Source organism: Carassius auratus, unplaced genomic scaffold, assembly GCF_003368295.1.
Source record: "Carassius auratus strain Wakin unplaced genomic scaffold, ASM336829v1 scaf_tig00214251, whole genome shotgun sequence".
NCBI classification, from domain to species: domain Eukaryota; kingdom Metazoa; phylum Chordata; class Actinopteri; order Cypriniformes; family Cyprinidae; genus Carassius; species Carassius auratus.
In genome coordinates this window covers 106,818-133,600 of record NW_020527579.1, presented here as the reverse complement: position 1 = coordinate 133,600, position 26,783 = coordinate 106,818, and the positions used below count along the sequence as shown (strand labels likewise).

Here is a 26,783-nt window from a genome sequence, read left to right as displayed (position 1 = left end):
GAGGATACCACCTTTTCTAGTATCTTGGACAGAAAAGGAAGATTCGAGATTGGTCTATAATTAACTAGTTCTTTGGGGTCAAGTTGTGGTTTTTTGATGAGAGGCTTAATAACAGCCAGTTTGAAGGTTTTGGGTACATATCCTATGGTATAGGGTCTAACATACATGTTGTTGGTTTAGATGATTTGATGATAAGTTTATACAATTCTTCCTCTCCTATAGTAGAGAATGAGTGGAACTGTTCCTCAGGGGGTCTATAGTGCACTGTCTCATGCGATACTGTAGCTGACGGCTGAATGGTTGCAATTTTATCTCTAATAGTATCGATTTTAGAAGTAAAGTAGTTCATAAAGTCAATACTGCTGTGGTGTTGGGAAATGTCAACACTTGTTGAGGCTTTATTTTTTGTTAATTTAGCCACTGTATTGAATAAATACCTGGGGTTATTTTTGTTTTCTTCTAAAAGAGAAGAAAAGTCATCGAATCTAGCCGTTTTAAATGCTTTTCTGTAGGATAGGTAACTTTCCCGCCAAGCAATACGTAATACCTCTAGTTTTGTTTTCCTCCAGCTGAGCTCCATTTTTCGGGCTGCTCTCTTTAGGGTGCGAGTATGCTCATTACACCATGGTGTCAAACTGTTTTCCTTAACCTTCCTTAAGTGTAAGGGAGCAACTGTATTTAAAGTTCTAGAAAAGAGAGAGTCCATAGTTTCTGCTACATCATCAAGTTTTTCTGAGGTTTTGGATATGCTAAGGAATTTGGATTAATCAGGAAGATAACTTAAAAAGCAGTCTTTTGTGGTAGAAGTGATGGTTCTACCATACTTGTAACAAGAAGTAGAATTTACAATTTTGGCTATATGAAGTTTGCACAAAAATAAATAATGATCTGAGATATGATCACTTGACTGCATAATTTCAACACTATCAACATCAATTCCATGTGACAGTTTTAAATATAGAGTATGATTTCGACAATGATTAGGTCCTGAGACGTGTTGTCTAACCCCAATAGAGTTCAGAATGTCTATGAATGCTGATCCCAATGCATCTTTTTCATTATCAACATGGATATTAAAATCACCAACTATTAAAACTTTATCTACAGCCAGAACTAACTCGGATGTAAATCACCAACTCTTTAATAAAGTCTGTATGGTGCCCTGGTAGCCTGTATACAGTAGCTAGTACAAACATAACAGGGGATTTATCATTAACATTTGTTTCTCTGTATAATGTTATATGAAGCATCATTATTTCAAATGAGTTATACTTGAAGCCTGCCCTCCGAGAAATCCTGAAAACGTTGTTATAAATTGAAGCAACACCTCCTCCTTTGCCTTTTAGACGTGGCTGATGTTAATAACAGTAATCTTGGGGGGTGGACTCATTTAAAACAATGTAATCATCAGGTTTTAGCCAGGTTTCTGTCAAACAGTGAACATCTAGATTATGATCAGTGATCATATTATTTACAAAAAGTGTTTTCGTAGAAATGGATCTGATATTCAATAAGCCAAGCTTTATCATTTGTTTATCCATATTGCTTCTGTTTTTTACTTGTTGAACCTCAATTAAATTGTTAATCTTAACTTGGTTTGGACGTTTTTTTGTATTTTCTAGTTTGGGGAACAGACACAGTCTCTATAGTGTGATATCTAGGTGAAAGAGTCTCTATGTGGTGAGAATTAACTGACCTCTGTGACGGGAGGCAGCTAGCAGACGGTCGGTTTAGCCAGTCTGTCTGCTTCCTGACCTGGGCCCCAGTTAGTCAAGTATAAACACTAAGACTATTTGCCATATTTCTAGAGAGAAGAGTGGCGCCACCCCAGGAGGGATGAAGACCATCTCTTTTCAACAGGTCAGGTCTGCCCCAAAAGCTCGTCCAATTGTCTATGAAACCTATGTTATTCTGTGGGCACCACATGGACATCCAGCCATTGAGTGATGACAATCTGCTATGCATCTCGTCTCCACGGTAAGCAGGGAGGGGACCAGAGCATATTAAAGTGTCTGACATCGTGCTTGTAAGTTCACACACCTCTTTAATGTTATTTTTAGTGATCTCCGACTGGCGAAGTCGAACATCATTAGCGCCAGCATGAATTATAATCTTACTGTATTTACGTTTAGCATTAGCCAGCACTTTTATATTTACCAAGATGTCAGGCACTCTGGCTCCCGGTAAACATTTGACTATGGTGGCTGGTGTCTCTATATTCACGTTCCATACAATAGAATCACCAATAACTAGAGCACTTTCATCAGGTTTCGCAGTGGGTGCATCACTGAGTGGGGAGAACCTGTTTAATGTTTTGATCGGAACAGAAGAGCGGTGTTTTGACCCACGACTACGCTGCCTCACTGTCACCCTGCTGCAGGGGCTCTGCCGAAACCGGACAATGTACACGAATCCCTGAGCTAGACACATCCAAAGCTGTATCTAGAGCCCTAACATTCTTACTGTCCTCAATTAAAGTTTGGATGCGTGTCACTAATTCTGAAATCTTCTCTGTCAGCCTAACTATTTCCCTGCATTTATCACATGTGAATCCCTCATCTGCGACAGTAATAGATAAACTGTACATGTGGCAAGAGGTGCAAATAATAATAGCAGGAGAAGCAATTACTCACCGTGCTTGATGAAATATTCTTACTGCGGTTGTTTGATGAACTTGTGAAAAACTGGAGTGAGAGAGAGGAGAGGAGAAAAGAAAGCAGCGATAGGTTTGAATGAAAATGCTAATGACAAGCTAACAAGTGCTAACGTTTTGCAGTTGTCCTGCACTCACGGATATAAAATAAAAGTGAACGATCAAAATTAATCTGATAAGATTGATCGATAGTATCACAAATATGGTGTGATATTTATCACTTTAAAAAAAAAACAGAGAGTGATAGTAAGATAAAGATTCTAGAGAAAAATACAATTAAAATAAACAGCTACACGGAGCTACGATTAGCTACAGAAGGCCAACAGGAAGTAGAGAAACCACTCGAAGGTGATTGGGCTCTCGGGCAAGATCCCATTCGGAACGTCTCCATTCCCTCCTTCAGGGAACGAGGGTTACATGCGTAACCAAGACATTTTCAGAGCAAGCCATATTGTAGCATTTTCCTTTAAATATAAATGAGCTCCGCTGACCCCGTCTTTGTCTTCCAAGCCGGTCTCAGAAAGACTGTTGACTTTAGCTGCATTCATTGTGAAACTTGCTAATTAGCACACAATTAGGAAATGTGATTTGCAAAGATTCATTAAAAACCTTATAATCACTTTTTATGTAGGTGAAGCTGGACCACAAATGATTTGTGCAAAGATGGACACATTTAGGTAGATTGGGGACACATTCCCTTCAGAAGCAAATGTAATATCAAAATCAACTGCGGGCGGCAGATCCTTTTCCTATTTGGCGCCTAAACTCTGGAATAACCTACCTAACATTGTTTGGGAGGCAGACACACTCTTGCAGTTTAAATCTAAATTAAAGACCCATCTCTTTAACCTGGCTTACACATAACATACTAATATGCTTTTAATATCCAAATCCGTTAAAGGATTTTTAGGCTGCATTAATTAGGTAAACCCGATATACTTATTCCGAGGTCACCGTAGCCACCAGATCCAGTCTGGATCCAGATCAGAGGGTCACTGCAGTCACCCTGATCCAGTACGTATCCAGATCAGATGGTGGATCAGCACCTAGAAAGGACCTCTACATCCCTGAAAGACATCGGAGATTAGGAAAACTAGAGCCCCAGATACAGATCTCTTGTAAAGACCTTGTCTCAGAGGACCATCAGGACAAGACCACAGGAAACAGATGATTCTTCTGCACAATCTGACTTTGCTGCAGCCTGGAATTGAACTACTTGTTTTGTCTGATCAGAGGAGAACTGGCCCCCCAACTGAGCCTGGTTTCTCCCAAGGTTTCTTTCTCCATTCTGTTACCGATGGAGTTTCGGTTCCTTGCCGCTGTCGCCTCTGGCTTGCTTAGTTGGGGTCACTTCATCTACAGCGATATCATTGACTTGATTGCAAATAAATGCACAGACACTATTTAAACTGAACAGAGATGACATCACTGAATTCAATGATGAACTGACTTTAACTATAATTTTGCATTATTGCCACACTGTTTTCTTAATGAATGTTGTTCAGTTGCTTCGACGCAATGTATTTTGTTTAAAGCTATATTTAAAGCTATATAAATAAAGGTGACCTGACTTTACTCGACTTAATCCACTGCATCTTCAGTGGTTCAGATGCCTGGAGTAAATGATGACTGCTGTGTTCATTATTACAGCCAACAACAAAAAATCTCAGTCGGTTAGGAGACATTCTTGTCTACATCTAGTCTGTCATCGAAACAATGGTGGACTGATGACAGCTCACTCAGGGTAAGATGTCAGTCAAATTGGTGATGAAACACTACTGTCAATCAAACTATCTTGGGAGGGGCCTGTCTGTATTACCTCACAAAGACAGGTGTCAAGATCCGGTCAGTGAACTTCCATTTATTCACCACCAGAGGTCTTCATCCACAAAACAGACTTTAATACTAGACAGTACACCTTGGACTACATTTCCTATGCTCCACTGCACCAGTCACATTCACCTGATAAAAATCACACCATGCACCCGAGACCAATCACACACACACAGCACAATTATCAGACATGCTTCATAAGCATTGGACTTCCTCTCACACACTGCCAAGTATTGTTCTGCACATATCCCTCTCCTAGTGATAGTTGTGATACCAAGCCATTCCGTGTTTGTTTTCATAAACTTGTTTTGGTTTCTAATTTTCATAGTCTTGTTTCAGTTTCTAGTTTTCATAGTCAGGATTTTGACCCATGCTTGCCCTAGGAATATTCTTTGTTTTGCCTTCTGTATACCTGTTTGCCAGTGTTTGACCCATGCCTGTATATGTCTCTGTGTAATAAAAGCTTGCACATGGATCCGCATGTCTCACAACTCGTCAGCCCCATTGCAGAAAACTCTGCCACACAAGGATTCAGTGTTTTTTCTGAGGAACATTGGCCAGGACACAGGAATAATTTTGTTTGCCTTTAGACAAGGCCCACGATCACTGGAGAACGATGTTGTTGTGTGCACTTCATTTACTGTGGGTTTAGCGGGGGAAGAACGTAACACCACACCCACTCATGTATTGGCAGCCACAATAGAGCATGAGCACAAAACGGAGGCAACAGCAGAGCGCAACTGCAAAATGGCAGCCACAGTGTCACAGCTGATCTTCATGAGTCAAGTCAAGTCAAAGTTGGTATTCCTAAGTCAAGTCACATCTTCACTGACATTCCAGAGTCTCGTCACTTCTCAGCTAACTTTCCACAGTCCCGTCATGTCAGGGCTGCCAATCCTGAGTCAATTCATGTCACCGCTGATCTTCACAAGTCAAGTCAAGTAACAGTCGATCTTCCTGAGTCCAGTCAGGGCATGGTTGATTTTCCAGAGTCTCATTACTTCTCAGCTGAACTTCCAGAGTCTCATCACGTCTCAGCTGAACTTCCACAGTCTTGTTACATCACAACAGATCATCCAGAGTCACATCACTTCACAGCTGATCTTCCAGAGGCTCATCACGTCTTGTCTGTTGCACTCAAAGCCTGGAGGTCAGCTCATACAAGCAGACAGACTGGCTAAACCGACCGTCTGCTAGCTGCCTCACGTCACAGAGGTCAGTTAATTCCCAGCACATAGAGACTCTTTCACCTAGATATCACACTATAGAGACTGAGTCTGTTCCCCGAACTAGAAAATACAAAAATTGTCCAAACCAAGTTAAAATTAACAATTTAATTGAGGTTCAGCAAATAAAAAACAAATGCAATATGGATAAACAAATGATAAAGCTTGGCTTATTGAAAATCAGATCCCTTTCTACAAAAACCCTTTTTGTAAAGAATATGATCACTGATCATAATCTAGATGTGCACTGTTTGACAGAAACCTGGCTAAAACCTGATTATTACATTGTTTTAAATGAGTCCACCCCCCAAGATCACTGTTATAAACATGAGCCGTGTCTAAAAGGCAAGGGGGAGGTATTGCTTCAAGTTATAACAACGTCTTCAGGATTTCTCATAGGGCAGGCTTCAAGTATAACTCGTTTGAAGTAATGGTGCTTCAATTAACATTATCCAGAGAAACAAATGTTAATGATAAATCCCCTGTGATGTTTGTACTGGCTAATGTATACAGTCCACCAGGGCATCATACAGACTTTATTAAAGAATTTGGTGATTTTACATCAGAGTTAGTTCTGGCTGCAGATAAAGTTTTAATAGTTGGTGATTTTAATATCCATGTTGATGCAAAAGATGCACAAGATACAAAACCTTGTGCATTTGTAAAGAAAGGAAAACAAACAAAATGCACTTTCTGTCCTCTTGGTCTTGAGCAGGAGCGCTTAGCCGACATGATGAATTTATCTATAGAATGCTTTACTATTTTAAAATACAAAACATATTTCATTATGTAATCTGTAAAGGTGCATTTCTCTCTTAAGGCAGTCCAATGAGGAGACAGCAAAGTCACGTTCGTCAAATTAATTTTTGCAAAATAACTAAATATATAAGATTAACGTCATAATATTCTAAGAATAAAGTCAAAATTACGATAATAAAATAATGTTATATTGCGTGAAGTTAATGTGAAAATTCCACTTAGAGGCCTACCCCTCAAAAAAATCAAAAGTCATCTGTCCTTCTTTTGACTTAAAAAAACAAACAAACTCTGGTTTCATGAGGTATTCGTTTGTATTAAATTCTTCAGGTTTATTTTCAACATTGTAACAACGAGCTTTACATAGTAATTAACTCAAATGATATATAGGGAATTTGAATAATTAATCAGGAATATGATTAATATATATCTCAGATGACAGTTACATTAAATTTTATTGATTATGAAAAATAGCTCAATTGTCTATACCAATAACTAATTTCAGGGCACTATAACTTACTCATTAATATGTCAATACTCCATTCTTCATATCAATTATTGTGATATCTCTTACTGTAAATTACTGCAAATCAAACAGTGGTTTGTCCAGCAAACCAGATTGACCTATCCATTTTCAATAAAGTTATCACTTCTTATAATTCAAGGAAAAATATTCTCTGGCCATGAAAACATTATCCTATCCTTATGATAAATTTAGTATCTAAATTTAAACTTGTAGCTAAAGATCAGACCTTTCAGTGACTCGTAATGTGAGTGGGGTGGAGTCCAAGCCAATCATGGATATATGTTTTTTTAATAATTGACTAATAATACATGGAAACTACAAATCACACAGAGTAAATATGCGTATGACAATACAGACAGTCACCTTTATACAAGACATAACGGAATCCAAATAAGAGAGCGAGAGAGAGAGAGAGAGAGAGAGAGAGAGAGAAAGAGAGCGAGCGAGCGAGCGAGAGAGAGAGAAAATGGAGAAAGCGAGAGAGATCACAGAATGAGCTCAGGTATGAAAATCAGTCAGTAACCTTGTTGGAAGCCAACAACAATCAGATCACAGCAACACTTTAAAGCAGCATTTAAATCTCCATAGAAAAGTGATACTTGCATGGCCCATCGTGCGTGAGCGTGGTCTTTTTGTGACGCTTTGTGTGCTGGTCCTTTTGAAAACTGCGCGCGTGCAAGCTGCGCTGGATCTTGGTGTGAGCGAGGAGCAGCGGGAGCGGGCCTTTGTTTTGTCTTCGCGCGGTGTTTGAAAGGTTCAACAAAAAATGTTCCAGAATTCGTCACCCTTGTGTGGAGAGGCGAATAGTTGAATAAACTTAGTACAGTATTGTTCAAAATAATAGCAGTACAATGTGACTAACCAGAATAATCAAGGTTTTTCGTATATTTTTTTATTGCTACGTGGCAAACAAGTTACCAGTAGGTTCAGTAGATTCTCAGAAAACAAATGAGACCCAGCATTCATGATATGCACGCTCTTAAGGCTGTGCAATTGGGCAATTAGTTGAATTAGTTGAAAGGGGTGTGTTCAAAAAAATAGCAGTGTGGCATTCAGTCACTGAGGTCATCAATTTTGTGAAGAAACAGGTGTGAATCAGGTGGCCCCTATTTAAGGATGAAGCCAACACTTGTTGAACATGCATTTGAAAGCTGAGGAAAATGGGTCGTTCAAGACATTGTTCAGAAGAACAGCGTACTTTGATTAAAAAGTTGATTAGAGAGGGGAAAACCTATAAAGAGGTGCAAAAAATGATAGGCTGTTCAGCTAAAATGATCTCCAATGCCTTAAAATGGAGAGCAAAACCAGAGAGACATGGAAGAAAACGGAAGACAACCATCAAAATGGATAGAAGAATAACCAGAATGGCAAAGGCTCAGCCAATGATCACCTCCAGGATGATCAAAGACAGTCTGGAGTTACCTGTAAGTACTGTGACAGTTAGAAGACGTCTGTGTGAAGCTAATCTATTTTCAAGAATCCCCCGCAAAGTCCCTCTGTTAAAAAAAAGGCATGTGCAGAAGAGGTTAAAATTTGCCAAAGAACACATCAACTGGCCTAAAGAGAAATGGAGGAACATTTTGTGGACTGATGAGAGTAAAATTGTTCTTTTTGGGTCCAAGGGCCACAGGCAGTTTGTGAGACGACCCCCAAACTCTGAATTCAAGCCACAGTACACAGTGAAGGCAGTGAAGCATGGAGGTGCAAGCATCATGATATGGGCATGTTTCTCCTACTATGGTGTTGGGCCTATTTATCGCATACCAGGGATCATGGATCAGTTTGCATATGTTAAAATACTTGAAGAGGTCATGTTGCCCTATGCTGAAGAGGACATGCCCTTGAAATGGTTGACAATGACCCAAAACACACTAGTAAATGGGCAAAGTCTTGGTTCCAAACCAACAAAATTAATGTTATGGAGTGGCCAGCCCAATCTCCAGACCTTAATCCAATTGAGAACTTGTGGGGTGATATCAAAAATGCTGTTTCTGAAGCAAAACCAAGAAATGTGAATGAATTGTGGAATGTTGTTAAAGAATCATGGAGTGGAATAACAGCTGAGAGGTGCCACAAGTTGGTTGACTCCATGCCACACAGATGTCAAGCAGTGGTCATACAACTAAATATTAGTTTAGTGATTCACAGGATTGCTAAATCCCAGAAAAAAAAATGTTTGTACAAAATAGTTTTGAGTTTGTACAGTCAAAGGTAGACACTGCTATTTTTTTGAACACACCCCTTTCAACTAATTGCCCAATTGCACAGCCTTAAGAGCGTGCATATCATGAATGCTGGGTCTTGTTTGTTTTCTGACAATCTACTGAACCTACTGGTAACTTGTTTGCCACGTAGCAATAAAAAATATACTAAAAACCTTGATTATTCTGGTTAGTCACATTGTACTGCTATTATTTTGAACAATACTGTAAAGAAAAGAAAACAAACAACAAAAACGAAAGCTTCCAAAGGAGCCATGAAAATGTCTTTCCTTTCCTCAGTCCCTGTGCTGAGGGGGACGGCGAAATGAGCGCGGCTCGAGGCCATGGGCCTCGCGGGAGTGACGTTGGTCGCACAGGAGAGCAGCGTGTCCGAGAACGAAGAACGAGAAGAAGAGAAGAGAGGGCGGATCTTGTCCGGTCAATTCTTATAGCTTGAAATGGTTCATGCCTCTTTTCGCGTGAACAGCCAATGAACGTCCGCGATCTGAAGCGGAGGGAAAGGTTCCTTTGTCTCTGTGGAGCCAACCCCCTGATGATTTAGGGCTTGTCCGATTTCATCAGGGATATTCTAGAAAGTTCGTAATTCCAGATTAAATAAATTTTTCATTACTTTGCTCTAGATAAATGGGTCTGTCAAAGCATGACGATTACAAGAACACCAAACAGTACATGTATATAACTGATAGAAACACGAAGTTACATTCAAATGCAGAAATACACACATTTAAAGATAACACAACATAACACACGCTAATAAATTGCAGATAGTCCCAATTTATATGGGAAACATCTAATGTACCAAAAAGAAATACGTAATACATTTAGAAAACATAAAACAAAAAGGTAATGGTTTAGAAATGCATTGGGAAAAGAAACCAGTGATTTGGCTTCTCTCCTGCCCTGTTGTCCTGTGTGGTCATAAAATTTTTACGAGCTGCAAGAGTGGGGGGGTTGCAGCACATGGCTCTCTTTGAGAAAGTTGGTGAGGAGAAACAATCCCAATTTATACGCTAGAAAAATTATGATCCTCGCATAACAAGGGTTAACCATGGTACACACAAAACATATTCAAAATACATATTATTAATAAAATGATGAAAGTAAGGAACTTCTACGAAAGGTTTCCTTTGTCTTCAGGAATTTGGTTGGGGGTTTTCATTTCTCCTTTGAGGCTTGCACGGGTATCGTAAATTAATTTAAGTCCAGCCAGGCTGGCGCCAGGCCAGGCATTTTAGTGCAAACAGGGTTTCATCTGAATTTAACCCATGAATCGATGACCTGCATATCTGTTACAACATGTATTCAAATGTACATGTTTATTTTGTGCTCCAAATATTAAAGAGGAAATTATCATTGATTCATATCCCGGCAAACATTCGGACGTCTATTGACCATTGAAAACTCAGCCGACATCTCTCATCATGGTTAAAATATAGTATCAAAATGAAAATTGAACCGACGTCTTTGACGTCATCTGGCTGTGAATTCCACGTGTTTTCTGCGCGTCCCTGGATGTCTAAATGTGTCATCTTCTGCACGTCTAAATGTGTCATCTTCTGGATGTTTAAATGTGTTGCTGCATAATTTAAGTGTGTATACACTCACCTAAAGGATTATTAGGAACACCATGCTAATACTGTATTTACCCCCTTTTGCCTTCAGAACTGCTTTAATTCTACGTGGCACTGATAAAACAAGGTGCTGAAAGCATTCTTTAGAAATGTTGGCCCACATTGATAGGATAGCATCTTGCAGTTGATGGAGATTTGTGGGAATGCACATCTAGGGCACGAAGCTCCTGTTCCAACACATCCCAAAGATGCTCTATTGGGTTGAGATCTGGTGACTGTGGGGGCCATTTTAGTACAGTGAACTCATTGTCATCACCACCACCAGCCTGCACAGTGATAACAAGGCATGATGGATCCATGTTCTCATTCTGTTTACGCCAAATTCTGACTCTACCATCTGAATGTCTCATCAGAAGTCGAGACTCATCAGACCAGGCAACATTTTTTCAGTCTTCAACTGTCCAATTTTGGTGAGCTCATGCAAACTGTAGCCTTTTTCCTATTTGTAGTGGAGATGAGTGGTACCTGGTGGGGTCTTCTGCTGTTGTATTGAAGCAACTGCCATGTGACTGGTTAATTAGATAATTGCATTAATTAGAAATTGAACAGGTGTTCCTAATAATCATTTAGGTGAGAGTATATATACCATTATAGAGAAAAAAAATGAATATGATAGTTAAGGCGGCGAGATCTGCTTGGTTACAAACATTTCTCCAAATATCTTTGTGTTCAGCAGAACATAGAAAGGTATACAGGTTTGAAACATGAGGGTGAGAAAATGACAATTTAAATTTTTGGGTGAACTATCCCTTAAACACATTACAGTTGTTTGGTTCATTTTTGGTATCCATCACCCCTACCTCTTCCTGGAGCAAGCTTCAGGTGTTCTGCCACTGCTGCATCCATTTCAGAGTCTCCACCTCTTCACAGCATCTGAGGGAAGAGAAAATATTTATTTTTAAAATAAATAAAATGAAAAATTTGAGGTAAATTACATGAATTTATTTTCAAAATTTGTTATGGTCTACAGCTAAATAAAAAAAACATGGAACAAGCTGAATCATGAATGAAACATTAGAAATTTTATATGTATAAAAGCTGTTATGCTTTAAATGGGTGTTCGATCATTTAGGGAAAACAGCATTTGTCCCCTCCCTCTTCAATACCACTGTGGTGCCCTTGAGAAAGACCCTTAACTAGGTGTATAACTGTGAGAAAAACCCTTAACTAGGTGTGTAACTGTGAAAAAGACCCTTAACTAGGTGTGTGACTGTGAGAAAGTGAACAGGACATTTCTGATAGACAGGTGAGCTGTGTTGGCCCCTGAATAGATAAAGTGTACCAAACAAAACTACATCAATATACAAGGAACAAGAGATTTTTTTTAGATTGGTATATTCCCCAAATTACCTTGAATTACATCATATAAAGGTGTGGCTTTAAATGGCTTCTTTTCAAGCTGGCCACCACCCCTCATACTGAACTTCACTATTAAAGCATTTGACATCATTCTGTGAAAGAAATGTGGGATTTCTTCACCTTAGAAAAATAACTAAATAAGGTCAATAAGTGACAGTGATGTGACCCATACTCAGAATTCGTGCTCAGCATTTAACCCATCCAAAGTGCACACACACAGCAGTGAACACACACACACACACACACTTTCAGGATCTACTCATTGTCAAAATCATACTCTAGATTTAATACTGTCACATGGAATTGATGTTGATAGTGTTGAAATTACGCAGCCAAGTGATCATATCTCAGATCTTTATTTAGTTTTGTGCAAACTTCATATAGCCAAAATTGTAAATTCTACTTCTTGTTACAAGTATGGAAGAACCATTACTTCTACCACAAAAGACTGTTTTTTAAGTTATCTTCCTGATGTATCCAAATTCCTTGGCATATCCAAAACCTCAGAACAACTTGATGATGTAACAGAAACTATGGACTCTCTCTTTTCTAGAACTTTAAATACAGTTGCTCCTTTACGCTTAAGGAAGGTTAAGGAAACCAGTATGACACCATGCTATAATGAGCATACTCGCACCCTAAAGAGAGCAGCCCGAAAAATGGAGAGCAGCTGGAGGAAAACAAAACTAGAGCTATTTCATATTGATTGGCGGGAAAGTAACCTATCCTACAGAAAAGCATTAAAAACTGCTAGATCCGATTACTTTTCTTCTCTTTTAGAAGAAAACAAACATAATCCCAGGTATTTATTCAATACAGTGGCTAAATTAATGAAAAATAAAGCCTCAACAAGTGTTGACATTTCCCAACATCACAGTAAGTAATGACTTTATGAACTACTTTACTTCTAAAATCAATACTATTAGAGATACAATTGAATATACAGTATTGTTCAAAATAATAGCAGTACAATGTGACTAACCAGAATAATCAAGGTTTTTCGTATATTTTTTTATTGCTACGTGGCAAACAAGTTACCAGTAGGTTCAGTAGATTCTCAGAAAACAAATGAGACCCAGCATTCATGATATGCACGCTCTTAAGGCTGTGCAATTGGGCAATTAGTTGAATTAGTTGAAAGGGGTGTGTTCAAAAAAATAGCAGTGTGGCATTCAGTCACTGAGGTCATCAATTTTGTGAAGAAACAGGTGTGAATCAGGTGGCCCCTATTTAAGGATGAAGCCAACACTTGTTGAACATGCATTTGAAAGCTGAGGAAAATGGGTCGTTCAAGACATTGTTCAGAAGAACAGCGTACTTTGATTAAAAAGTTGATTAGAGAGGGGAAAACCTATAAAGAGGTGCAAAAAATGATAGGCTGTTCAGCTAAAATGATCTCCAATGCCTTAAAATGGAGAGCAAAACCAGAGAGACATGGAAGAAAACGGAAGACAACCATCAAAATGGATAGAAGAATAACCAGAATGGCAAAGGCTCAGCCAATGATCACCTCCAGGATGATCAAAGACAGTCTGGAGTTACCTGTAAGTACTGTGACAGTTAGAAGACGTCTGTGTGAAGCTAATCTATTTTCAAGAATCCCCCGCAAAGTCCCTCTGTTAAAAAAAAGGCATGTGCAGAAGAGGTTAAAATTTGCCAAAGAACACATCAACTGGCCTAAAGAGAAATGGAGGAACATTTTGTGGACTGATGAGAGTAAAATTGTTCTTTTTGGGTCCAAGGGCCACAGGCAGTTTGTGAGACGACCCCCAAACTCTGAATTCAAGCCACAGTACACAGTGAAGGCAGTGAAGCATGGAGGTGCAAGCATCATGATATGGGCATGTTTCTCCTACTATGGTGTTGGGCCTATTTATCGCATACCAGGGATCATGGATCAGTTTGCATATGTTAAAATACTTGAAGAGGTCATGTTGCCCTATGCTGAAGAGGACATGCCCTTGAAATGGTTGACAATGACCCAAAACACACTAGTAAATGGGCAAAGTCTTGGTTCCAAACCAACAAAATTAATGTTATGGAGTGGCCAGCCCAATCTCCAGACCTTAATCCAATTGAGAACTTGTGGGGTGATATCAAAAATGCTGTTTCTGAAGCAAAACCAAGAAATGTGAATGAATTGTGGAATGTTGTTAAAGAATCATGGAGTGGAATAACAGCTGAGAGGTGCCACAAGTTGGTTGACTCCATGCCACACAGATGTCAAGCAGTGGTCATACAACTAAATATTAGTTTAGTGATTCACAGGATTGCTAAATCCCAGAAAAAAAAATGTTTGTACAAAATAGTTTTGAGTTTGTACAGTCAAAGGTAGACACTGCTATTTTTTTGAACACACCCCTTTCAACTAATTGCCCAATTGCACAGCCTTAAGAGCGTGCATATCATGAATGCTGGGTCTTGTTTGTTTTCTGACAATCTACTGAACCTACTGGTAACTTGTTTGCCACGTAGCAATAAAAAATATACTAAAAACCTTGATTATTCTGGTTAGTCACATTGTACTGCTATTATTTTGAACAATACTGTACCTAGAATATCAAAATCAACTGTGGGCGGCAGATCCTTTTCCTATTTGGCGCCTAATCTCTGGAATAACCTACCTAACATTGTTCGGGAGGCAGACACACTCTTGCAGTTTAAATCTAGATTAAAGACCCATCTCTTTAACCTGGCTTACACATAACATACTAATATGCTTTTAATATCCAAATCCGTTTAAGGATTTTTAGGCTGCATTAATTAGGTAAAACGGAACCGGGAACACTTCCCATTCCACCCGATGTACTTGCTACATCATTAGAAGAATGGAATCTACGCTAATATTAGTCTGTTTCTCTCTTATTCCGAGGTCACCGTAGCCACCAGATCCAGTCTGTATCCAGATCAGAGGGTCACTGCAGTCACCCGGATCCAGTACGTATCCAGACCAGATGGTGGATCAGCACCTAGAAAGGACCTCTACATCCCTGAAAGACAGCAGAGACCAGGACAACTAGAGCCCCTGTCTCAGATGACCACCAGGACAAGACCACAGGAAACAGATGATTCTTCTGCACAATCTGACTTTGCTGCAGCCTGGAATTTAACTACTGGTTTCGTCTGGTAAGAGCAGAACTGGCCCCCCAACTGAGCCTGGTTTCTCCCAAGGTTTTTTTCTCCATTCTGTCACTGATGGAGTTTCGGTTCCTTTCCGCTGTCGCCTCTGGCTTGCTTAGTTGGGGACACTTCATCCACAGTGATATCGTTGACTTGATTGCAAATAAATGCACAGAGATGACATCACTGAATTCAGTGATGAACTGCCTTTAACTGTCATTTTGCATTATTGACACACAATTTTCCTAATGAATGTTGTTCAGTTGCTTTAACGCAATGTATTTTGTTTAAAGCGTTATATAAATAAAGGTGACTTGACGTGACACTGTGAACACACACCTGGAGCAGTGGGCATCAATTATGTTGCGGTGCCCGGGGAACAGTTGGGGGTTTGTTGCCTTGCTCAAGGGCACCTCAGTTGTGGTACTGCCAACCTGAGACTCTAACCCACAACCCTAGGGATAAAAGTCAAACTCACTAACCACTAGGCCATGACTTCCCCACCCGTGACTAATAAATCACAATTAACAGTACTGTGCAGTGTAGGAATTGCATGCAATGTTAAAACATACACTTTCACAACTACTCATCTATCGTGTAACTAGTGCTATGAACTATATCCTCATCCATAGGTTTTGGTGACAAGTAATGAATGTATTCATAGCTTACACTGAAATAATGCTATAGAAAGATAGATGGATATACACACACACAAATACATATATACATATTTTTTATGTCAGAACTTACGCAGTTCAACTTGTTATCAACAGGTTTGATGTATCATGTTCCACTAAGCAGTCCCTCCAGAAAAACGCGATTATGCGACGCCTGATTTAATGCACAATCAGCCAAAGGCCGCATATTTATGCGGGGTCGCATTTTTTCAAATACGCCGCTCTTTTGCCGCATAAATTGCCGATTTCAGAAAGCAAAATATGTGGGGCTAGCATGATTTCAAATCCTTGTATTTTCGTTGCAAAAAACTCACATATATATTAGCAGAAAGTTGAAAAATGTTGCGTTTACTTCACACAAGTAAAGCGCCATTTTCCCCCTATTGCCATGGGAACCTTATGAAGTGACGTAACTACGTGACGTGAACATCATCTGCAAACCCCGCGGTGAAACCAGGGTGAAACTTGAAGCACGCAAATCATTCTAATTTGCTAACAAAAATAAGCGCAAAAGAACGCGCAAAGCAGTTTCCCGATTTGTTACATGACAGTGGAGCCAAATTATATTGCGAGAACTTGCGAAAAACTGCGGTTTGATGAAATAGAGAAAAAAAGGTGATTCCCCAAACACCCCCTTCTCACTAGGCTACTAACACTGTTGTAGTTTTATTCAGAAGTTGATGCTTTACAAACTTTACAGTTGTTAGATTGCACTTTTATGTTACAGAACAGTAACACAAACTTACAGTTGTATTTATATTAGTAGTGTGTAAAATAATTTACGTTGCAGTAAGAGATTGCAACTTAAATATTCTGTTATTTAGTATGCTCGCTTATCATAGGAAGTAATAAGAAATTACTCTTTACATTAAGGTAGTAGCCTAGTGAGAAAAAGGTGTAGGGGGAATCAACTTTTTTCCTCTTTTTCATCAAACCGCAGTTTTTGCAAGTTCACGCAATTTCATCGCATAAAATTGCAAAAATATCCCGCATATTCCATCGCATTTTTTAAAGAAAACGTGCCGCAAAAGCAAGGATTTTTGCCCGCAACAATCACAAAAAAAATCTGCGTTTTTCTGGAGGGACTGATTAAGGCATCAACCCTTCCTCTTTCATTATCTTCACTTACTTTGGTACTCAGAGGACATGTTTAGCAATTATAAAATTACAAAATATTTTTGAAGCAGTAACTTGAATGAAATGTTTAGCTGGATTTGAACATGTATGTTTTATACATGTTCAAATCCAGCTAAACATTTCATTCTCTTTCAGATAATTTATTTTCTGAAATAAACTCTCAAAAGGCTACATTAATAAGTTACAGAAATAACATTGACTGTATCATTAAACATACTTTATACTCTGGTATACCATGTTTAAATTCAAAGTAACTTTTAGCATTCTAATGTTAGCTAATTTTAGCCTACTTAGTGAATTTCAGTTGACAATGTGGGCGGTTCCTTCGTGTCAAAAAAGTAAAACTCAAACACGTTAATCAAATAATACAAAATGTACTTACCCAACAGTAGATTTTATATAATAAAACATATAATAGATACAACTCCCTCCTCTCCTCGTGCTTGTTCAATGTTCCGAGCAGAAAAAGAACGCGTCAACCCTATCTCACTAGATAATCTATCCTATAGCTGGATTTCGTAATATAACGAAATATATTACTATGTTTTGTTTCTACACCTTGGCAGCACAGTTTCAGCAATTACATCCAACTCAGACATAAATTGTGACCGGATATATATCTGTTTTACATGTGCATAGATTCCATAAAAATAATAACAACGAATACATAAAACAGGTTGAAATAATGACTAAGTAGCAGTGTGGCTTTGCAATCACTTAACCACACTGGACAATTTGTGATTATAATTTATTTAAACAAGATAAAGTAAATATATTTACTTTGTATACAATTTTTTTTTATTCTGCAAGTTTTGCTTTGACGTCTTTTCACAACAGTGACGAGACGTGTAAAAGACGTCAGTGGTTCACAACCTCTTGAAAACCTCTTAAAACTACTTGTTGCACTTAAAACAGCACAAAACTGTGATTATTGAGTGGCTTGCATGCTGCAAATAATGAATGGACTTGGAAACTTTAATAATTTCCAAGCATTAGCCTTTAGTCTACGGTAAATAAAACAGCTTGTAACGTTATTTACTTAAGAAAAAAATAATAATAATAATAATAGGGTCTAGGTTAAACGAGATGGAGCCCATGACGGGGAGGGGGGTTCAGGGCGTACACATTTTTTTTTTTTTTTTTTTTTGCATATGGGCCTGGGGCTGATTCGCTACAGTACGCCTCTGGATGACAGAAAAGATTATGAGACAGAGGAAAAAGAGATAATCATCCTCATCATTGCGATCAGAGCACACGACAGGGATTCATTAAAAGGCGCTCCTGTTTTATGATTATTAATATTAATTTGACACTGTTGACTTCCCTGAGGACCACCTTGCGTCCCCCCTTCCCCCTCTGTCTCGCATACTTTTAATATTAGGCTACTACATTGGTGAGTTTTAAATCTTGAAAACGCAATTGCGATATAATCTAAATGATTAGAAAATGTTAAGCAGAAAACTTTTATATCTCTTAATGGTCAGAACAATAATTTGATTTTGACAAGGAAGCCATCAAATGCCAAGTCTGCGGAGGTGCCCTGTAAAGAGTGCAAGGTAAAACTGCTTTGTTCGTTTCTTAAAACTGTATTCGTTTCGTTCATAATCTCTAACATTTTGGAGAATTGCTAGAATTGTTCATCACGACCGGAACGGTCTCTGTTTTAATGTCAAAGGTGTGCTGAAGGAAAAGAACATCTAACAGACGGAAAATAACTTAATGAAAACGGGCACTGACTGAAGGAGCATGAACGACTCGTCGCGCCATTACTTCAGCATGAAACACATGGACTACATATATAATATTGACAATAACATAACTTTGAACGCCACGCTTGGCGAAATGAATGCCACTGGGATCGCCCAAATCATGATCCCTCAGGAGTTGTTTCTAATGCTCGGCTTGGTCAGTCTGGTGGAAAACATCTTGGTAGTGGCGGCCATCATCAAGAACAGGAATCTCCATTCGCCAATGTATTATTTCATCTGCTGTCTGGCGGTGTCAGACATGCTGGTGAGCGTCAGTAATGTGGTAGAGACACTCTTCATGTTATTGACGGAGCATGGACTGCTGCTTGTCACGGCAAAGATGTTACAACACTTAGACAATGTTATTGACATTATGATATGCAGTTCCGTCGTTTCCTCTTTGTCGTTCCTGTGCACTATTGCGGCGGACCGCTATATCACCATCTTTTACGCGCTTCGGTACCATAGCATCATGACCACACAACGCGCCGTGGCCATCATCGCGGTGGTGTGGCTCACCAGCATCACCTCGAGCTCTTTATTTATCGTTTATCACACTGACAACGCGGTCATCGCCTGTCTCGTCACGTTTTTTGGCTTGACGTTGGTGTTCACGGCGGTTCTGTACCTGCACATGTTCATCCTGGCGCACGTCCACTCCAGACGCATCATGGCTCTCCATAAGAGTCGCCGACAAGCCACTAGCATGAAGGGAGCCATCACTCTAACTATCCTGCTCGGGGTTTTCGTCATCTGCTGGGGTCCTTTTTTTCTCCACCTCATCCTCATCCTCATCTGTCCCACAAATCCTTACTGCAAGTGTTATTTCAGTCATTTCAACCTGTTTCTAATTCTTATCATATGCAACTCGCTTATAGACCCTCTCATTTACGCGTATCGAAGTCAGGAGCTGCGCAAGACGCTAAAAGAAATGATTTTTTGCTCGTGGCTCTTTGCAATGTGAGTAATTACTTCTAGAGTAAGTAATTACTTAAGGAGCATCTGCGTTGATGTTTATGTTATTGTCCAATATTATTCAGTCGCATTCTTAGCAAATAGCGAAAATAACCTTTGACTCTCTAAAAACACTGAGATACTGCTGACTGAGAGAGATGAATTTTATTAACTTTTAGACACAAAACACTTGTGACTGATTTTTCTATGAAATAAATCAATTGAACCATTTGATTTTTGATTTACACAAATTATGCTTGATGGGATAAATATTATGGCACAATATATGACATGTACAAGTGCCTGTAGTTAAAAAGTAAAAGTTTAATTTGAAGCATTTACAATTAATTGCTGAGAGAGATAAAACAGCCATGAAGTTTTCTGTTCAATGAAACACTGGTATTCTATATAATATGGAATTAATCCACACACCATTGTCTAGTACTCTAATCCCACCCCATCAGTCAGTTCATATTTGATGCCTTAAATTTTCATCAAGTTTCATCCACGCACATCTTAAAAATAATTGTAGTTTTACAGTCTTTCCTTGTTCATTTCATGTTTGCATTAAAAAAGGAATAAAATTAACTTTTCATAATGAAACGTAATTCATAAATGGTGTGGGTGGGGGTCTAACAATTTTGGGTTAACAACTCTGTTTGACTGATTTAAACCATTTGTTTTGCCTAAGGTTTAAATCTTTTGAGGAAAAACATGAATATTTAGTGCTGAAAATAAGAACGTTTAGAGGAAATAGTGCTCATTCAGTAGTACATTCATTTTTCAGGGGTTATATTTCAGTTTTGAAATATATATACGTATATAAAAAAAAGTCTGTATTTTATAATGTTCCCAACGCTGCAATTTATATATATATATATATATATATATATATATATATATATATATATATATATATATATATATATATATATATATACACGTCACGTCATTTCATATATATATATATATAAAAGATAAAAATAAAATATTACCTATTATCATACTAACTTTTTAATTTATTATGTTCTGTCTTTACGTGTTTTCCTGTTTGGTGTTATTGATGCTTATCACAAGCTTTTACACATGTTTGAGTTGTGGCTGTGGGCAAGAGAATTGATTCTGAATGATGCCAGCTATCAGGGCCACATGACATTTAGTTAAGCCATTAAATCTTCTTTCTCTCATGGAAAACACATGGTTCTCTTATTTAACGTACACAGAATCCAACAACTATTTTCTTTAAAAAAATAAAATAAAATACAAATGATTTATTTTATTTTATTTTATTTTTATTTTTACTTTTCTAGTTTAGTTTATCATGGAATGGTTTTTCAAAGCCACAGTACATTTAACTCTTAACCACATTAAGCAGTTTATGGTTTTCTGTGTGGGATTACTCAACTACTGTGTTGTTACTTTGACAGAAAGTGTTTCAGACAAGGGAAATGTGAGAGAAATGCAGTTGTTTTGAGGTTTGTTTTTGACTGTTGCTTGCATTCCACTGGTGCTTACTGACCCTGTTTTAGACTGTTATTTACAAAGCTTTGCTTTATTAACAGGGCATGTAGTCATTCTCTTCCTAAAATTTTGTAAAAGTTTCTAAAATATATTTTTTATAATATTAATGAGATTCCCAAACTCCTTGGAGAAATTTGGCTTTACTTGGAGTATGTTAATATTAATGAACTACTATGTGGGATATCAAAACAGATAAACAATTTTCACATAAGTAAGAAAAACATTATATTTAACAGACATGCAAGACATAAGGAAACACTTAATGAGTTGCAGGACTGTGAATTAAAATCTAAAACTTCTAAGACCAAACCTACTAAACAAAGAAACAAAGGGGACTTTATTTATCCAGCCAGGGCTTATTAAATCACAGATTCAAAACAGCTTAATGTGTTATAAAAATAGCCTTCTCAGTCTGGTTACAAAGTGATCTTTTTATTGGTCATGCATGAAATTATTTAGCCTGTAAAATCTTGTAGAACACCAGCTGTGTGTTGCCTTTGTTTTTTTGTTAAATGCATGTAAAAAATAAACACAACAAAAAACCTTCAACAATTTAAAAATGGTTAAATTATTAAAACCTTTTTAATGTATCATTATCTTGTGTGTGTATTTATTGTTCCTTTTATTCATGGTCAGTTCTTATCTTGACTAAGTTATGTTAAGCTTTTGCATTTGTGGACTGGTCTTCAATCCATTGATTTTACCATTGTCAATCATCTGGATTTTCTCATGCTTCCTGTTCCGTCATGGTCTGTTGATCTGTTTCTAACTGGGTGCTCCGTTCTTCGAGCTGTTCTGTTGTCCTTAGTCCCACCGGCTCAATCTTGTCCTCTTATCCTCGGGCTCTACTCACCCTGGTACTATCTATGGATCCACTTAGGCTTCTGGCTTCACCGTGGTCTCACCTTCCACCAGCTCCACCATACTCTCCTCTACCAGCTCTGCCATGGTGTTTTTAGTGTTCTGGAGCAGAGTTTGTGTTTTCCCTTTCCCTGGAGCTCCCGTTAGTGTACTCTGTGAGTGATACTCACCTGATGGTAATGGTTAACAGGAGTTAACAGGTGTGGAGTTAGTAGGCTGTAGTATATATTAGAATTTAATGTATTTACTGTTTATGTTTCAGAGACTCATAAAAAAAGTGAATTAATTTTCACATTTGCTGAGCTTATTTCCAGTTTCCCTTAGTTTCTATGGTTTTTGATTATGCTCACTTGTTTCTAGTTTAGTTCATTACAATCTTGTGTGTGCATAGTGTTCATTTTCCTTTGTTAATAGTCAGTTCTTGTCTTCACTAAGACTGAAGTTAAGCTATCGCCATTGAGCAGATTTATTTGTTGTAGATTTTTCCTACATTATGGATATCTTCATCTTTTTGAACTACAATTAAATTTCACATCTTTTGTTGATCCTGGATCAACATTACTGTCCAAAAATACAGACTAAATCCAATCCCTACCCCTAAACCTAACCTTACCCACAATTTATTCCTAAAATCAGAGAGAAATGATAGGTGAATAACAAGGGTGTACAAGCATCAAACCCCGATAAGCCTAAAACTGACATTTCTTGAAAACTTTTCCCTCGATTCTGATTGGTTGATTGGAATGTTGTTCCAGGATCAGCAAGGATGTTGATCCAGGAACATGTACTTAGTGAAATCACATTCACCTATTACACACACCTTGACATTTTAGTATTTACAAATGCAAACTTTAAGAAAACTTTATTTTTTTGCTTACTTTTAAGAAATCTTTATTTGCTAATATTAAATAAGTTAACAGTTCAGTGGTTCATAACTGCCTTGACATCGCTAAACATCTTCTTAGTCTGTAGCTTATTTAGCTGACTTATCCAGTGATAAACTGTCTGATCAGAGTCATATGACTCCATTGGCTATGGAATGCTTTAATGAAAGTGCCTAATTAGATCAAGGATGTACATTAAATCCTTTTTTTATTTACTTTGTACTGCATACCGGGGGTGGGGGTACAATTAGATTTAGCTAAGCCAGTTTGCTCACTTTTCTTAGATGAACTCTTATAAATGTAGCTGAAGGATCTACCCTGTCAGACAACCTTAAATGCACAACTTCATTTTCCTTTATTTATTTATTTTTATTTTTTAAATAATTATTTATTGAAACCAAAAATAAAAATAAAAATGTGAAACTGAAAACAAATTTGTTTATGATGTCAGTATGGGACCACAAAACCCTGTTTGACTATTACCAATCAAAACACTTTTCTAATTTTAGTGCATTTAGGAAATTCATATACACAAATGTTGTTATACTGTGATGTAGAAATATGTAACATTTTTAGCGTTACAAATAAATGCATGTCAAAGTAAATATATATAAAATGCACATGTCTGGGTAAAATTACATGTTACACTGTTTCCATGAAGTTGTTTTGTGATCACACACAACCTGTTTACTGTAAAAAGAATTTTCCTTTGCATTTCATTTTGCATTTCTAGTACAACCCCCTTTCCTTAATTCAAGTGTGCAAACCTCTTTGCCACATGCACTGGAATATGTATTATATTGAAAGTTAAAATTTCAAATGAAAATGACAACATGATCCCAGGACGTCTGAATTGGCGTTTTATTATTATGGTATGTGTCTCTCTTGATATGCTGCCAGTGGCCCTCTGGGAGCTGTATTTCTTGTATGTTTTGTCCTATTTTCAGTGCTCCTCCCTGTCCTAGTCTAGTTGATTGGACCTACCAACTGCTCCTTGTCAGTGTCAAGAAGAACCAGTATTGAAGAAGACCAAGAGTGTGAGTCAGGTATATGAGTTGGGCTCTTGGGGATGTGTTTCTGGCAGCAACCAATGTGAGGTTTTCGTTGACGAAAACAACATTGGTGCTAGAATCAACAGATTCTAAAAGGACAAAATAGGAACAGTTTTTGGACTCGAGTAGGTAGACATAATGGATGATTCTTCGGATGATGATAATCCAGAAATGGAATTCAATGAAGTACGATATAATAAAATTGAAGAAAAAAAGAAATAACATGGGTGATGAGTTTGAATGTGAACAATTGTGTTCAAGTAAAACGAGGGAGACCGGGCAAAGGGTGATATCAAGTAATGATGAAAAAGACATAAAAGTCATGATCATATTTGTCAAGCAAGCAAAACAGTATATGCATCCTGTTCTATCAAAAGCGATAGAAAAAGAAATAGGATCAGTGAAAGGGGCAGCATGTCTGAAATAATGGAAGAGTTTAGATCAAGTGTATGGATGAAATTCAGAGAGCAAAAATACTAAAAATGAAAACTGGCTGGTGGGAACATAAACTGTGCTGAAGTAGGTATCAGTAGGTAGGGTTATTTCAGGAGTGCCCTTGAATGTAACTATGGAGGAAGTAAAAGGAAACTTAATTGGAGGCAAAGTTGCTTCTGTCAGAAGACTGATGATATGGAAAGATAATAAAACAATTTTTTATAGTCTCTCTGTGTTGATACACTTTGAAGACAGCAATTTACCAGTAAAGGTGAAGCTAGGTTTCATCAGTTATGTGGTACGGAAATCTGTTCCCCCTCATTTACGTTGTTATAATTGCCAACACATAGGGCATACTGCTGCTGTTTGCAAAGGGAAAATGTGGTATGTAAAATGTGGAGAATAGCATGAGTATGGGAAGTGTCAGGAAGGAACTGAGATGAAATGCTGCAATGCAGAATTTAACATATGCAGAAGTGGCTCGTAGAGTGAAAAGTAGCAGAAACAAATCCGAAGAGAACAGGCACAAACTTCTCAGTTGAAAATGTCAATGAAACAGCTAAACTTGTTAAAAAATTACTCGACAGACAGCATTAACTTGAACAAAACTGATTTTGTGGCATTTATCTGTGCAGTGGTGAATGACACTGCACATGTGGAAAAAAGATCAGACAAAATAAAAATTGTGGTAGAATGTGCAAACAAATTCTTGAATTCCATTGGTATATCAGCAGAACAAAAGATATTAAAATCTGAAGAAGGAAAGACAGAAGGAAGCACAACAACAAGCTATGATGCATCTCAATGTAGTGATACATAACATGATCATGTCTTTCCTATTGCTTCACTGGAATGCCAGAAGCTTAATCAATTAATGGATATGGAGTAATAAGGAAAGACAGGAATAATGGTAGAGGTGGAGGAATGTGTGAAATTCATAAAGGAAAATGTGATATACCCGCATGTAAATAGAGAAAGTAATGCAGAGCGCATATCAATCAATCAATCAATCACCTTTATTTATATAGTGCTTTAAACAAAATACATTGCGCCAAAGCACTGAACAACATTCATTTGGAAAACAGTGTCTTAATAATGCAAAATGATAGTTAAAGGCAGTTCATCATTGAATTCAGTTATGTAATCTCTGTTCAGTTGAAATAGTGTCTGTTTTAATTTGCAATCAAGTCAATGATATCGCTGTAGATGAAGTGACCCCAACTAAGCAAGCCAGAGGCGACAGCGGCAAGGAACCGAAACTCCATCGGTGACAGAATGGAGAAAAAAACCTTGGGAGAAACCAGGCTCAGTTGGGGGGCCAGTTCTCCTCTGACCAGACGAAACCAGTAGTTCAATTCCATGCTGCAGCAAAGTCAGATTGTGCAGAAGAATCATCTGTTTCCTGTGGTCTTGTCCTGGTGCTCCTCTGAGACAAGGTCTTTACAGGGGATCTGTATCTGGGGCTCTAGTTGTCCTGGTCTCCGCTGTCTTTCAGGGCAGTATAGGTCCTTTCTAGGTGCTGATCCACCATCTGGTCTGGATACGTACTGGATCCGGGTGACTGCAGTGACCCTCTGATCTGGACACAGACTGGATCTGGTGGCCACGGTGACCTCGGAACAAGAGAGAAACAGACAAATATTAGCGTAGATTCTTCTAATGATGTAGAAAGTACGGTGTTATGTGAAGTGTTCCGGTTCCAGTTTACCTAAGTAATGCAGCCTAAAAATCCTTTAACGGATTTGGATATTAAAAGCATATTAGTATGTTATGTGTATGCCAGGTTAAAGAGATGGGTCTTTAATCTAGATTTAAACTGCAAGAGTGTGTCTGCCTCCCGAACAATGTTAGGTAGGTTATTCCAGAGTTTAGGCGCCAAATAGGAAAAGGATCTGCCGCCCGCAGTTGATTTTGATATTCTAGGTATTATCAAATTGCCTGAGTTTTGAGAACGTAGCGGACGTAGAGGAGTATAATGTAAAAGGAGCTCATTCAAATACTGAGGTGCTAAACCATTCAGGGCTTTATAAGTAATAAGCAATATTTTAAAATCTATACGATGTTTGATAGGGAGCCAGTGCAGTGTGGACAGGACTGGGCTAATATGGTCATACTTCCTGGTTCTAGTAAGAACTCTTGCTGCTGCATTTTGGACTAGCTGTAGTTTGTTTACCAAGCGTGCAGAACA

General features: G+C 38.1%; 1 protein-coding gene and 1 long non-coding RNA gene across 3 annotated transcripts in view; one reads left to right on the top strand and one right to left on the bottom strand.

The window, feature by feature from the left end:
• LOC113091616 (uncharacterized) overlaps nucleotides 1-19,647 on the bottom strand; it is a 36,313-nt gene extending 16,666 nt beyond the window's left edge. The window contains exons 1-2 of the long non-coding RNA XR_003287411.1: nucleotides 19,517-19,647; nucleotides 11,648-11,720 (exon numbers count right to left, since the gene is read on the bottom strand). This is a non-coding gene — a long non-coding RNA (uncharacterized LOC113091616). The remainder of the gene's footprint in view (nucleotides 1-11,647; nucleotides 11,721-19,516) is intronic.
• Nucleotides 18,284-20,697, top strand: mc1r (melanocortin 1 receptor). Of its 2 annotated transcripts, XM_026257189.1 has the most exons (3): nucleotides 18,284-18,533; nucleotides 18,625-18,696; nucleotides 18,816-20,697. In XM_026257189.1, exon 3 carries the CDS (start codon nucleotides 18,887-18,889, stop codon nucleotides 19,850-19,852), a length of 966 nt encoding a protein of 321 aa, XP_026112974.1. In that variant the 5' UTR covers nucleotides 18,284-18,533; nucleotides 18,625-18,696; nucleotides 18,816-18,886; the 3' UTR covers nucleotides 19,853-20,697. The 2 variants fall into 2 exon arrangements, with proteins under 2 accessions (XP_026112974.1, XP_026112973.1); XM_026257188.1 differs by having other exon boundaries at nucleotides 18,284-18,696.
• Nucleotides 20,698-26,783: the final 6,086 nt, after the last annotated feature.